Source organism: Astatotilapia calliptera, chromosome 12 (assembly GCF_964374335.1).
Source record: "Astatotilapia calliptera chromosome 12, fAstCal68.1, whole genome shotgun sequence".
In the NCBI taxonomy this organism is placed as follows: domain Eukaryota; kingdom Metazoa; phylum Chordata; class Actinopteri; order Cichliformes; family Cichlidae; genus Astatotilapia; species Astatotilapia calliptera.
In genome coordinates, this window is record NC_137433.1 from 19,933,231 (window position 1) to 19,947,294 (window position 14,064).

Below are 14,064 nucleotides of genomic sequence, written 5' to 3' on the forward strand. Positions count from 1 at the left end.
TGTTAGAAAACAAATGGTCACCATTTTCTTTCATAACATTTATTGCGTTTTTATACCCCTCAGTCTGTTCTTTAGTAACTCATTAATTGATTATCCTTGTTCTGAGCTTATCCAGACTATGTTTTAATATTTCTAGTTTCTTTACATGTAGTTATATTCATGGCAGTCATACCATTAAAAGATTTCTTTTCTGGTACAAACGTTCAAAAACAGAAAAAAAGTCAGGACAAAAGCATAAAGCAAGACTTCTAATGAAAGCAATCAAATTGTTTATGTAGTGCGACGGGGAATATTGATTCTTGTTAAAGGGCACCTGTTACGCAGGAGTAACTCTGCATTATTGAGAGTTACATAAAAAACAATGTAAGATGTCTACACTTTTCATGAATAGGAAAATCTGTTGTTTAGAAAACATCTGGTTTTCTAAACTTTTTGGACAAAGAACAAACTCAGACCAGTAAGAGGCTTTAAAGTATCTGTGCTCAAAGTTTTTACAGGTCATATTTTCACAAATGTAAAATAGCACTCAATATGAGCACTTTAAATGCATCTGATATTATTTGTATATTTCATTCAACCATTTCAATATCTTAAATTTCAGTTCCGTCAAACATGGCTCCAGGGGCTGAACCAGACAGGCGTTTGTTCTTCCCTGATCTGACCACAAAATTCTCCCTTGCGTGACAATTTTGAAAGATGTGAAGATCTTCTCATCAGAGTTAGGAGAAGTGGATTCCTGCAGAGTTGAACGCATGCAGCAGTCTGAGGATGATGAAGAAAAGACAATTGAACACATTAGAACAGTGAAGCCTTTAACGACCACATGCAGCCTGCCGTTTATAATGTACAATAGACTCCTGTCATATTCGTGTACATATGTTACATGCCAAGTTCTAATCTGAATTTTTTGAGTTTTCCATTAGTTGGTAAAACCTGGTACCAATTACTTAGAAGAAAAAAACCAGAAAAAACAACAACAAAACTCTTCATTGGGGTTCAAAGCAAGTAGAGTCGAGCTGAAAATGGGACATAAATAGACCGCATGCCACTGATTGGTCAGGGAGTGACTCATTCTGGCTCTTATCTTTACCCCAAGTCTGAAAAAAAAGCCCCTGATTGAGCAGGTAATGCTATCGCTTTGATGTGCTCGACTGTTGCGTTTGTGTCACATACAAATTACATCACAGGACTCTTGAGCCAACCATACTAGAGGTGCTCAATTGTAATGCAAGAGAATAGAGTCGAGTAGGTAATAGTGGAAAAGAGGCATTTTTTACTATGTAATTACAAAGGAAGTGTAGGGAAAGCACACTAAAAGCTACAGGCTGTGGCGTTTCAAGGTGGAGAATGTCAGCTTACACCATGAAGTCATCAATGTCCATCGACCTGGCTCTCTTCTCACTGAAATCTGCTTCCTGAAGGACACTCTCGATTTTTTTGCTAATGCTGAAGTCAGCTGGGACTTCCTGTGAAGATGCACAAAAAGATTCCTGATTAAAAGCAGAGAAACAGGGAGCGGGCGAGATCTTTAAAGAGGGCTGAGGAGTCGTTTATTTAAAAACTTGACTCACCGTATTGTGAAGAGAACAGTGAATTCTGTAGTTCTTCTCCAGCATCTGCTCCACTGCAGCGGACCTACAGAACACAAGATCACATGACCATCTGCTCTTGACCACACCCACTTTTGACTGAACAGTTTGAGAGCTACTCACTTAAAAGCTGCGTTGAGGGTTTTGTTTTTCCTTACAAAGGCTATTCTGACAAGGCCGTCCCACTCCTAGAATAAAAACAACATACACCTTCAGTCTAACTTATATTTTTAATGAATACTCCTCCACAGTAGGATTCGTTAACAATCAAAGCTCACCTGGAAGTTCACTGGAGGAGGAGGATTTTTGGGTTCTATCCTGACGACGCTCGACTCCACTTTCGGAGGGGGGCGGAAATTATTCTTCCCTACCTGATAACATTGAAAATACACATTAACACTGAGACATATGGTCTAGAGCAGCGGTCCCCAACCCCCGGGCCTCGGACCGGTACCGGTCCGTGAGTCGCTTGGTACCGAGCCGCAAGAGTTGAGGTTCAGGTGTGAAATGTATAGTTTTCAGGGTTTTTAATCTGTTTTCAGCGTTATTTTGTTATCGTTTTTATTGTTTACTCTGTTTTCCTGGGTCTTTTCACGTGTGTTATGAATATTTTTTCTTTTTTTCGGTACCGGTACTAGTTTTTATTTTGTTGTATTTATCCGCGACACCTTAAAGGCCGGTCCATGAAAATATTGTCGGGCATAAACCGGTCCGTGGCGCAAAAAAGGTTGGGGACCGTTGGTCTAGAGAGTTGCTGTTAGCATTAGACAACCATCAGAGAGCGGATGCTGACCTTCATGAGATGGTCTACACGAGCCAGAAGCTGTGTGTTGATGGAAAGTCTGCAGTACAGTTTGTCTCCAGGCTTGGCAACCAGGCGCATGGCGAACTCTCGCTGGAACATCAAGACTGCACACCTGGAGGAAAATAAATAAATAACAGGCACTTAACACAGCAGGGATACGAGAAAAGACGATCAAACTTCCTCTATGGACCTCCAGCTGTGTCTCACCTGAAGAAAGGCCGGTGCAGCAGGAGCTTGAAGACAAAAGGTGATGAAATCTGCACAAAGAGAAACTGTGTTTGGTCCAAGTGCAATGCAAGACACTGAAAGACTTGTGTGATTTGGCAGAAACACGTCCGTACCTGGTAAGGTAAGTTAGCCACACAGACGTCAAAGAAAGGCAGATCTGTTTTTAGCACATCTCCAATTAATATCTGAAGCTTGGCTTGTAAGGGTCTGATGGAGAAAACAATAATTTTATTAGATCACTTTATATTCAAATACGACTTTTAAGCACAGTATATGTAAGAGCAGCACTGCTTTGTTCACTCACGTGCACTGTACTCTCTTCTGAAGTTCAGCCACCAATCTGCAGTCCAACTCGCAGGCGACTACCTGCAAAAACGGCGAGTCACTTTTAAAAATCTGCAGTCACTGCAGCACCGAACAAACACCAAAGTGAACCGAAATACCAGACAAACTCCGGGAGTGCGGTCTGTGTAGTCTTATGGCAGTTTTATACTTTCCAAGTGTGTGGAGGGTCTTTTTGGGGGTGTAAATTTTATCATTACAGGGTAAAAGGAGCACTCTGTGTCCTCTCCAATTAACTGTGACAACGTGGACCTGTCTGTAAAGACACCATGCTGAGATCTACCAACTACGCACGTGTGCTCCAAGCATTCTCCAAGAAACAATATAACAGAAACATGCATTCATACGTGCTTTCTGCAACTGTCTGCAAGCAATTAAAATATTGGCCCTGGGCTTTTTGATTTAGATTTATTTATTTTAATTTTTTCTTATTTATTTTTATTTTTACACATCAGATGCATTTGTACCTCCTCCTGGAATCGAACCAAATATATGTTGATTGTAGAGTTAATCCACATGAGTTACTAAATATCGTCTCCACCGTCTGTCACAGCTCCACTGGTGATTTTGAAAAATAAAGTGTGACTTTCTGGGATACTTAAAACTTTGACTGCACCACTGAAAATACATTTTGATGTATATGCTCCTTTTCATGCAAATTATCCACAATATGCAATTCATTTTTGGTGTTTGCTAAATTTTATAAAATCTCAAATCTCAAAAATGAATTAAACTTTTGGTGGTTTGAAAGGATTTTGTGCAACTTTTTGTCCCATTTGCAATTTAGTTGGGGCTTAATAAGTTACAGAACATCTCATAACAAATAATAATGAGAATGTAAAACAAACTAATTGGATTTTCAGTGTCAATATTAAATATGTTTACACAATTCTCTATTAAATATAGGTTTAAAAATATCTGTATTTACTGACATTGTGTATCACAACATGTTTGAAAAAAGGCTTGCATAAAGGTGTAGTGTGAGTTCTTGGAGCGAGACCCCCGACAGTTTGAGGCTCTTACTTTTTTGGCTTTTTCCAGCAGCTTAACCGTCATGTTACCAGTACCAGGTCCCACCTCGAGCACCACGTCTGTCGGCCTCAAAGCAGCCTGAAAAAGAGACGCGTCACAGTTCAGTTAGATCAGCAGCCTCTGCATGATTGTCCACTTCTTTTTTTTTTAAAACACATATTTTACATTTTGTGAATATTTGTTAAAATTTTTGTCTGTAGCAGCATCAGCAAGTACTTCCCACCTTTTCAATAATCCCATTGACAACCAGAGGATTCTTCAGGATGTGCTGGCCGATGCCAGTGTTGAACATGATCCCTGCAACAGAGAGCAAACTGAGCACTGCATGCTGGTCATGTGTGACGACTATGGTCATTTATATATGAACAATTATATCTGTTTATATGTCCTAAGCTCACATTTTAAGCCAAGGATAAGTCCATCCATGCCAGCTCATCTAGTCCCATGAAAAACATCTATGAAGCTCATGCAAAATCTAAACGTTATACTATACTTTTTTGCTTGTTCCCTTGCTAAGATGAATATGAGCCATTTTTCACAGTTTCTACTAAATTGGATTTTAATGCACTACAGTCCTCCTTCTGTATATACACAGCAAGAAACCCCCAAGGCTCATTTTGCAGATAAACAGCTCCTGAAAATTTTATAATCATCATTACTCAAACACTGCATCTTTTGCAGATGGGTGAACATTGCACTGCTTTTTGTTCAGTGGGGTTAACATTCACCTGGCAGTGAGACAGTATTAAGGAATCACACAATCCCGTCCAGAAACCGCTGAGAAACATGACCACGGCTACAGGTTAAAAAATATAATAATTTCCTGCGCTCATAATTGGCACCAAGATGCCATTTTTCTTTGCATCCATCCTCCTTTTTAAAAATCTTCTGCACTTCTCTCAGCCTTCAGGTAGGAATGAGTTTACAGTTCAGCCTGCCTGTTCATCAACTAAGTTTCCAGATGGTCATACTTCTAATTTCATTTAAATTCATGCATACAGACTCAGATCCGAGGCAGAAGTAACTGCTTATCATTTCAGTGTTAAACTGCTTTTGTGGACTTTCAATGTTGCTCCCGTTTCTCCATGCCCATCTATTCCTGTGGAATAAAATGCATACTGTAAAGTTGCAGCACCAATTCCCCCACCTTCCACGGTCAGTCACGACTACTTATTACAAATATCAAACGCATCTCGCAGAGTGACCAGAGTGACATTTTGATTAGTTTGATGTTTTTCCAACAGACAATACCAAACAACAGAAAGCTTCATAAAGTCTGGCTCTCTTCCAATAGCTGCCAAGAATCAAGGAAGGCCACCTTTCCAAGAACTCGTGGTGGACTGAGGTTTGTTTCAGCCTGCAATGAATTAGTCAGGATCAGTGGTCTGGTTTGCATGAACAGTAATGAATTACTGGCTCAGCCTCATGATTTGACTTCAGTATAGCTTAAATATTTTTGTGGCTGGGCCCTTAAAACGTATCAGGGAATCTGACACCACCAAGCCCCAAACAAGAGTCTGGCTGAGTTTGTTGCTCTGTTATCAGTAAACATTTTTCATTGACAGTTGAGGTTCAGGGTGCTTGCAAATGAAATAACCACCACCATGAAAAAAAAAAAGAGAAAAAAAAATCAAAACGAGCATTTTAACATAATGACAAAAGACATTTATTTACATATCAGGAATGACTTTCAACATTTCTTCATACATAAGCCTCTTTGGTGAATATTTACATTCATAATATTGCAAAACAGTAGTAATAAATCTACATGTTAGAACTGTTACAGTCAGTTATGTTTCTCTGATCTTGATTAAGCATAAACAATTTGTGTTTACGTCATTTGTTCACCTCCTAAACAATGCATACAGAAAATAACAGCGGAAGCAGCTGGACTAAATATCGCAGTTAGCACAAATTAACAATTTGCAGGAAAAGAAACTTTCAAAAGAAACCTTTTAATTGAAGTAGCTGGTGGGCTGGAGTCACTAAAACGTTTCCACGTCAACACAAGTGACGACAGTTACAGCAGTGCTTCATGTTAAATGCTGTGACTGCTAAAACAGCGATACACCAGCTCAATATGCAAACACTGCACAGACACGATGACTGACCCCGTCTCTAAAGTCTGGCATGCTAACATGCTAATGCTAACGCACCCCGTTCAGAAACGTACCTTGGTTTTTGACCTCTTGGTGCTGTCTGCTTTTCTTCACCGCTTTGACCTTCGGCATTTTACTTTATTTTGTCCTACTTAAAGAGCTACAAAAATCCAAATTGTAAGTAATTATCCAGAGTAAGGCTGGCTGGACTTTGTAAACACGTGTAGTCGTTCCTCTATGCTGCTCTTTCTCTTCTTCAGTGACACGCTGAGCTGCAGGTTTCATCTGTTGGCTCGCTTCCTCCGCGCCCTCTGGTGGCGATCTGGCGGCATTGCTTTTACTTTTTCAAGATTAAACAAACTGTTTTTGAAACAGTTTGACACACACAGACACACACACACACACACACACACACTTTACTCAGAGATGGGAAACTCCTCGAGTGTCATGGCGATGTCTCGAAGTTTGGGATCATCAAGCCAGTTGACTTTACAGGCCAAGAGAATGCCCTGAAGAGGAAAACAAACATTAACATACAACCAACAAAACTGCGAGTGAGTATCATACATTCAGTCATAAACTGTACCGACTGTTTTTTCTAAAGTTTACCCTGAGGACATTTTGGGTCATGATGGCCATCTTTTTATATTTTTCCAGGTTTGCTTGGCCTTTCTCCAACGCAGCTTTGTACTTTTCCATGTCTGGATACTCTTTCTTTGAAGACTCCTCCATGTGTTTGATCTTCTCATGCGTGAGCCGTTTCATCTCTGCAAGCAGAAAGTACTACTTTAATCTGGAGTCGAAACAATAAATAACTAAGAACTTTAACTGTGAAAGACATCCGATTTCTTTCTCGTAAAGCATACCAAGTCTGTTCTTCTGTATTTCTGTAACCTCATCTTGAAGTTTTTTGGACTCCTGTTGGAAAAATAAATAGTAGATTAGGGTATAAAACCCTCAACTTTAAGTAGCACTTTAACCTGTAGCATTTATGTTGAAGAATAAAGGTCGTCATGCCAAGTATTGACTTGGACAGATCCTGTGTTTGCCTTATATACACTGCACTTCCATGAACGTTTTCATGTTTCAATAAAGATCAGAACACATTATCCATTTTCCAAGCAAAATATCAAATGAGGGTTGACTCAAGACCTTTGCACAATACTATAAGTGATTACAATACCCTAACAAAACAAATTGTCTAATATAGGAAATCCCATAAAATTTTAAACACACAAAGCACTTCAAAGAAGAACACAGACTTAAGCTGCTCACCTGTTGAAGGTGTTTTATGTGTGAACAAAGACCCATGCAGCGGTCACTTATGGCTTTCAGAGCACTGAGGGAAAAAAAACAAAACAAATGTTTTGATAAAAATAATTAAATATTTCAGCTGTTTCTGTATGTTGTCAGTTGACTTACTCTGCTTCAGAGTCACTCCAGTTCAGCTTTTCTCCGATAGCGTGCCACATCTGCATTCTGAAAGACAGAGACAATCAATGATCTGTCACGAAAAACATGAGAACATCTGAACTCCAAAAACAAATAATACAAGCAGCAGTTTACCTGTGCAGGGTCAGTGTGCTGTTAAAATGAAGCGTCTTCACCCTTTCAAGCTCACCGATATATTCTGGCCTGAAACGAACAAGTGTCAACATCTTTTTTTCCCTTTTCTATTTAACATTTGGCTTTAAAACATCAAATACTCACAAGTCTCTCTCTGCTTCAGATGTGCTGCATGACCTTTTATTTTTTTCTATCAGGGGAAACTTAAAATTAATTTCCATTTTTGCTCTTAAAAAATAAAAACAAATTTATTCAAGAAAATTGTTTTATACCTGCGTTGAGCTGTACTGCCATCTCAAAGCACTGGTTGGACATCTGTTGCTTTATTCTGTAAAGAAAGTAAAGACCAGAGGTGACGTGTGCGGCACAGCTGGATCAAAAACTGACCTTCAACACCAATGTTGGGGTGAGAGATACAAACCTCAGCATGTCTACAGGTGACGTGTCTTTCTGTCCGGTGGCACCTTCAGCAGCAGGAACATCATTTGGCTCCATAGTCCCCACCATGTGATTGAGTTTCCCCTGGCTGTCAGATGACTCCATCACCAAAAAAAAGAAAAAAAAAAAAAGAAAAAAAAAACGAGTGAAGATTCCTGGAGAGACAAATCAGACCGCAGAAATGTGGGTTTAATCCAACATAAGAAACTATAGCTCATTAAAACTCAGACTGACTAATATGCACTAATATACAGAAAATAATGGCATTTAACTTGAAGTCTGCCAGTCATCAAGTTTTTTTTTTTGGTTTTTTGTTTCAGTGGCCGAAACAAGTATACTCATCTCAACATACAAAACACATCATACAGCCTTACACTCATTCATAATTCATACATGCAGCTGGTGCAAAAAAAAAAAAAAAAAAAAAAAAAAAAGGGCCACAAATCATGAGCAAGACAGAGTTAAACTTAAGTTTTCAGCAGCCAAGCTGAGGAAGGCTGTTTCAAAATACAAACTTATCAACTCAAACATGTGAAAAAATTATTTGAGATTTCAATTAGTAAGTCAAAATGTTGAGATTGTGATAAGAAATTCTGGCTTAGTGTCTTATTAATAGTCCCACTTGGCAGAAACAAGCTTGTATAAAAATATCATAATTTAACTGGGAATCGGCAAATACCCCACAATAAAATATTATCACAATTTGATATGCATTAAGATTTTATGATATACTAAGTTTCAATAACTTTTAAAATAACCAATTATGTTCTCAAAGTTAAACTTTGTCTGTTTTATCCAATAAGCACACCAACACTGTCAATAAACCTGGCATAGCTGTATTGCCATAAGACAGACAGGCCAACTGTATGCAACTGAATTTTAATTACAGTTGTTGTTAATTACATCCAATCTGTTCCTGATAATACAACAGTTAACAGTGATAAGCTGTCTGAAAATACCAAATGTGAATTTGTGTCCTCATAGACGTCAACAGAAATTCACTTTTAACTGTTAAATTTGTGCTCAGCAGCCTTTCTGCTCTATAGGAATATGACCAGAATACAACCAGCTGGAAGCCATTTGAGTCGAGTCTCCTTATTAACAAAGACTTGTTCAAACTGATGGCGACATGTTGGCAATCTGTCTGCATTTATAAATTAGACAGCAAGTATTTGATAACAAGTATATTTCTGACTGGCAAACTGTGACTGAATACAGAAGACTGCCTCCTATTAAACGACCAATGCAATCACCTTGTGATCAAGTGGTTGTGAGTGGTGGCCAGCGGGCAGACAGACAGACCGATGGTTTTTCAGTTGACCAGAAAACTGCACAACGTTATGTAGAAAAAGAAAATCCAGGCAGATTCTGCAGGTTGCACCAATGAATTGTCTGGTTTCCTTGCTGTACGCCTCCACCGTAACCACTGAGCTCAGTGGTTTGCAAACAGTAAGCAGTTTTGTTGTGCAAGTGTCAATCTTCAGATAATGCACGGAAACGCAGCCAAGATACGAGCAAAGAGGCTTCTGTGACAGACTCCTGCCACCTGTTCATTGCGACACAGTGAAACCACTTCTCAAATCACTAACCTGCCGCTCCAGTCATCTTATATAAAATCATCATCACTGGTAGTTCAATCGCTTCACGGTGCTATGCTTAGCACCTGTGTAAAAGCACCCGCAGTAATTTGTCACCCATCAGTTTTACAGTCACACAAAGTAAAGCGTAGGCTTCTGATGTCGTAGAAGCTGAAACTGTACTTCAGTGCAGCTCTGCTTCTGCGCTGTACACACACATACAGCAGCCTTAATCAGAGTTGATGCTCGTCTTTAGACGGTTACAGCGGCCCTTTTCAGCAGCTGTCAGCGTAGCGCTAAAACTAATATCGGTTTATTTAAAATAAATTTTTTTACCTCTCTTAACGGAATTGATGATGCTTCAAGTCCAAATGACATCAAATAAGCACTGTCTGCTGAACCTCTGTTAGCTTCGGCGTTACACTTGCTAGTTAACGTCAGTCGCTCAGTGTAACGGCGAGTTACAACTCTTCACAAGCTTTCATCTGTGTGAAATGCGGCTGTTAATTAGCAAGAAAATGCGCAATAGGTAATCAGTTTTGTCACCGCGTTAAATTGTTATTGTTTTTCTTTGTCAGGGATTAGCAAACCAGCCTACAAGTTCAGTACCGCCACCTGTCGGACAGGAGGGTAAAACTGAAGACAAGCAGGAGAACACTCATGCACCTTCAGCAAGGAGTTGGTTTCACTCTCTTTAATGCTCATTTTAACGTTTTAAAAGAAACAAAGCCCACCCTTGCCCACAACATATTAACCGACTTCTGGATAATTGGCCTATAGCTGAACTACTAGTTCATAATGTTAACCAACCATTAAATGAGTTCAGTGATTCTTCTCTATGTCTTCCACTTTACTCGTATAAGGACCTGATATATAAGCATTTCACTGTGCATTACACTCATATAACTGTGTGTGTGAGACAACATCCCAATGTGTTTAATCTTTCTTTTTAAAGAATTAAGTTTGGCTATTACATTTTTACACATAATAGCCCAGTCATTAAAAAATTAAGAACTAAAAAAAGATGTATATGTATGAAAAGGTCATGTCTTCAGAAAACTAATACGTTTTGAACAGTGAGTCTCAGGAGGAGAAAAAACTCTCAGCTCAATACATTTAAGCATACAGAGATGGTCAAGCTGACTTGCTGAAGTTCAAACTTAAAATCAGAATGAAGAAGAAAGCTGATTGACATTACTTTAAACATGGCACGATTGTTGGTGTTAGATGGGCTGGTCTGAGTAGTTTAGATACTGGAGATCTACTAGGATTTCCCCACAGAACCATCTCTAGTGTTTATAGAGAATGATCTGAAAAAGAAACTGTCCAGTCAATGGCAGTGTTCTGGGGTAAAACACAGTGTTAATGTCAGAGGAAGGGTAGAATGACCAAGTAATAATCACTCGTTACAACCAAGGTATGCAGAAGAGCATCTCTGAATGCACTACATGAAACAGATTTACTACAGCAGCAGAAGGCCACAATGGGGGCCACTCCTGTCAACTAAAAACAGGAAACTAAGGCTACAGTTTGCACAAGCACATGACAACAGAAGATTGGCAAAAAAAAAAATTACTGGTCTAATGAATGTTGACTTCTATTCTAAATTTCAGATGGTAAGGTCAGGATTTGGTGTAAATTACATTAAAGCATCCATACTGGCTTGTTTCAATGGTTCAGGCTGCTGTCTGTGGTGTAATGGCCTGTTAGAGATTCTTTGTACACTTTGGGTCTCTTAGCTGAAAATCAATTAAATACCACAGCGTTCCTGAGTATTGTTCCTAACCAAGTCAATCCTTTTATAACTACACTGAATCCAACTTATGACTGCTATTAAGAACAGTATCATTACACAATGTCACAAATCTCACATTATCTCAAACTGGCTTCTTGGCTAAGATAGTGAGTCCGCTTTCCTCAGGCGCCAGATCTCAATCTAATACACCAAATCTGGGATGAACTGGACTTGGAGATACTCATTATGAATGTGCAACGGCTGCAAATCTGCAGCAACTGTGTGATGCTATCGTGCCAACATAGACCATGAATAAGGAAGGCAGTTCTGGGGGTCGAACCTAGTGCTAGCAACGTTTACCTAACGAAGTGCCCGGTGAGTGTACCGTTACAGAAAAATAAAGTGAATCCTCAAACTAAGAACAAGCACCCGAGTCACTACACAGGAGAGTAAACACATGCATTATTTTCATATAACGTCATTTAACGTGTTTTCAGCTGGTTATAACTTAGCGTTAAAACTACTTCGGTTTACATATAAGTCTTACCTCGATTGAGTTAGGTTAACGCTCTTATGTCAAGATTTAAGAAAGAAGACAAAGAAGCAGAGGTTAGTCCCTGGCGTCGTCGTTACACTCGCCCGTTAAAGTTAACAATTTTTTGCTTATCAAAATGTCACCAGCTGTAACACATCAAACTGTTTACGCCGCGCGACTTAATTTTATAACGACGCCGTCCCGCCAAGAAACACGTAACGGAACGTCACCATACGTCACACGTCTGCCTGTGACCAGAACCAACGCTCAACTGAACTTTCAACTTTCAAAGGCTCTGCCTGTCACACATCAAGGGATGCGGCGCCCCCTGCTGGTCGAGAGGGAAAACACATATGTGGACAAATACAACAGGTTTGTTTTCTTTATTATACCGTTTACCATAGTTACTATAGCTACTATAGTTAACCCGCATGTATATGAAATGAAATACTTGCTTTTTAAAAATATTAGTGGCTGAAGAGTGGTATGAAACCAATGTACATTTTTTTATATACAAAAACAAAAGTATTCTTCATTCAAGACAAACACATTTTATTGAAATACGCCTTTTATTCCTTTACTTGCAAAGTTTTGTCTCATCATTCTCTCTCTACTATTTTTAAGTATTTGCTCTTGAGAGTAAAAGTGTTAGACACGGTGCCATAAATCATACAATGAACCACGAGTTTAGTTGTGACCCAAGGTGTTTCCCCTGCACGCTGAACTGACGATCTCGCCTCGACTTCCTAAGGTCCATCAAACAAAACAAACCAGGATGAGGTTCAGTTGTGATGCAAGATTATGATTTGTGTAAACAGCAGTGTAATTTACACCTCTACACCTGACACAGTTAAAACTGAAACACTATTTCACATGCATTTTTTTTCTATATGTAAGCTATGCCTGACATTTATTCTTCTGACTGGATTAATTTATTGAAGCCATTCTTACTTCTTCGATTGATTAGGTAAACGCTTTAGGTTGAATCAGGTAGGGTTTTCCAAACAGTCGCAAATTGCAATAGCCTCCCAAAGCAGGACACCACAAAAACTTCGCAATTTGATCTAACATCAAGCAGGATTAAACACATGCAGGGGCCCAAATAAGCATTTCCATAACAAACCTTAAATCTTTTTATGCCGATTACGTCGACTGATTATGGATGATGTACTCAACAGTAGGCCAATTTGATGCCATCTCAAAGTGAAAAGCGACAGGTTCCACCGAGATTTGAACTCGGATCGCTGGATTCAAAGTCCAGAGTGCTAACCATTACACCATGGAACCCTTTGTTCGCGTAGCTGGTATGCACACGCAGGACTTGCGCAAAATCCCCTTTGGCGCACGCTACTCAAAAGCCAAAATAAGGTTTTATTTTTCAATTAATTTCATTGAATTGATTGAGTAAATCCCATTTAACTGAGTCCCCTAAATCAACGGGCTCTGTGTTTCATTGTGTGTGTACCAGTGCGTGATTTCAGGTATTTGGAAATAAACTGGGCTGTTAATATGGAGGTTTTGTTAGGCGGTAGTCCAGTGAAATCCAAAAGAAGATTTAAAAAAAAAAAAAAGGAACACGCGGTTCTTCAGAAATGTTCAGCCGTCTATCCGAAATCACCCCAACTTGCTCCTGATAGTCGTAGGAGATGTTCAGCATTTTGCAGTATTTTTAAATGAACGTCTTTAAAACTACAGGATCCCAGAGGTCCCAGGGATCTGTTTAATAATGCAAACATAGTGCTCTATAGGTTGTTGTGGTGGGAGGCAGTCTTCGTTGGAACCCATTAAGGATTTTTTTTTCTTTGCATCATTAGGAGAAACAGACCCTGCTGAGGGACTCACTTTTATCTATCTCAAGGCTGTGACCATTAATGGGGAATGCTATTTTCCATCCCTGTCTTCTGTAACAGGCCAGCCAACGTGTAAACAACAGGAGCTGTGTAACTCAATACCAGTTCCCTCCTCTGAACTTAACTATGTAAGATGAGACACATTCTTTTCTTCAGTTTTTTTCAACTACTTTATTACTTCAAGGTTAGTGGTTTTGGACTACATCATCATTATGATGGCAACTAAATCCTCCCACAGTCCAAAGACAAGCGGGTTAAACTAATAAGT

The 14,064-nt window shown here is 39.3% G+C and overlaps 2 protein-coding genes and 1 non-coding gene across 5 annotated transcripts; all 3 read right to left on the reverse strand.

The window, feature by feature from the left end:
• Positions 1-23: 23 nt before the first annotated feature.
• On the reverse strand, positions 24-6,310 carry dimt1l (DIM1 dimethyladenosine transferase 1-like (S. cerevisiae)). The gene is made up of 12 exons (XM_026186640.2): positions 6,170-6,310; positions 4,220-4,293; positions 3,988-4,074; positions 2,927-2,988; positions 2,736-2,829; positions 2,602-2,651; positions 2,383-2,506; positions 1,868-1,960; positions 1,713-1,777; positions 1,572-1,635; positions 1,360-1,466; positions 24-762 (listed from the first exon to the last, which is right to left on the reverse strand). Exons 1-12 carry the CDS (start codon positions 6,225-6,227, stop codon positions 720-722), a joined length of 921 nt encoding a protein of 306 aa, XP_026042425.1. The 5' UTR covers positions 6,228-6,310; the 3' UTR covers positions 24-719.
• Positions 5,639-12,219, reverse strand: cenph (centromere protein H). Of its 3 annotated transcripts, none has more exons than XM_080309163.1 (10): positions 11,959-12,219; positions 8,083-8,254; positions 7,934-7,989; positions 7,806-7,851; positions 7,662-7,730; positions 7,518-7,574; positions 7,371-7,434; positions 6,962-7,013; positions 6,705-6,862; positions 5,639-6,604 (listed from the first exon to the last, which is right to left on the reverse strand). In XM_080309163.1, exons 2-10 carry the CDS (start codon positions 8,202-8,204, stop codon positions 6,512-6,514), a joined length of 717 nt encoding a protein of 238 aa, XP_080165289.1. In that variant the 5' UTR covers positions 8,205-8,254; positions 11,959-12,219; the 3' UTR covers positions 5,639-6,511. The 3 variants fall into 3 exon arrangements, with proteins under 3 accessions (XP_080165289.1, XP_026042427.2, XP_026042426.2); XM_026186642.2 differs by having other exon boundaries at positions 8,083-8,198; positions 11,959-12,094; XM_026186641.2 differs by lacking the exon at positions 11,959-12,219 and adding an exon at positions 10,013-10,272.
• A 942-nt stretch (positions 12,220-13,161) lies between these two features.
• On the reverse strand, positions 13,162-13,233 carry trnaq-uug (transfer RNA glutamine (anticodon UUG)). The gene has a single exon. It is a non-coding gene; the product is annotated as a tRNA-Gln (tRNA).
• Positions 13,234-14,064: the final 831 nt, after the last annotated feature.

Bases quoted from the DNA above. Each gene is read 5' to 3' on its own strand.
- dimt1l (XM_026186640.2), bottom strand. From the start codon at position 6,227: ATGCCGAAGGTCAAAGCGGTGAAGAAAAGCAGACAGCACCAAGAGGTC. The intron at 4,294-6,169 runs GTACGTTTCTGA...TCTCTGTTGCAG, and splicing joins CCAAGAGGTCAAAAACCAAG to GGATCATGTTCAACACTGGC. The intron at 763-1,359 runs GTAAGCTGACAT...CATCATCCTCAG, and splicing joins GACATTGATGACTTCATGGT to ACTGCTGCATGCGTTCAACT.
- cenph (XM_080309163.1), bottom strand. From the start codon at position 8,204: ATGGAGTCATCTGACAGCCAGGGGAAACTCAATCACATGGTGGGGACT. The intron at 7,731-7,805 runs GTGAGTATTTGA...TGTTCGTTTCAG, and splicing joins TCTGAAGCAGAGAGAGACTT to GCCAGAATATATCGGTGAGC. The intron at 6,863-6,961 runs GTATGCTTTACG...TTCTGCTTGCAG, and splicing joins AATACAGAAGAACAGACTTG to AGATGAAACGGCTCACGCAT.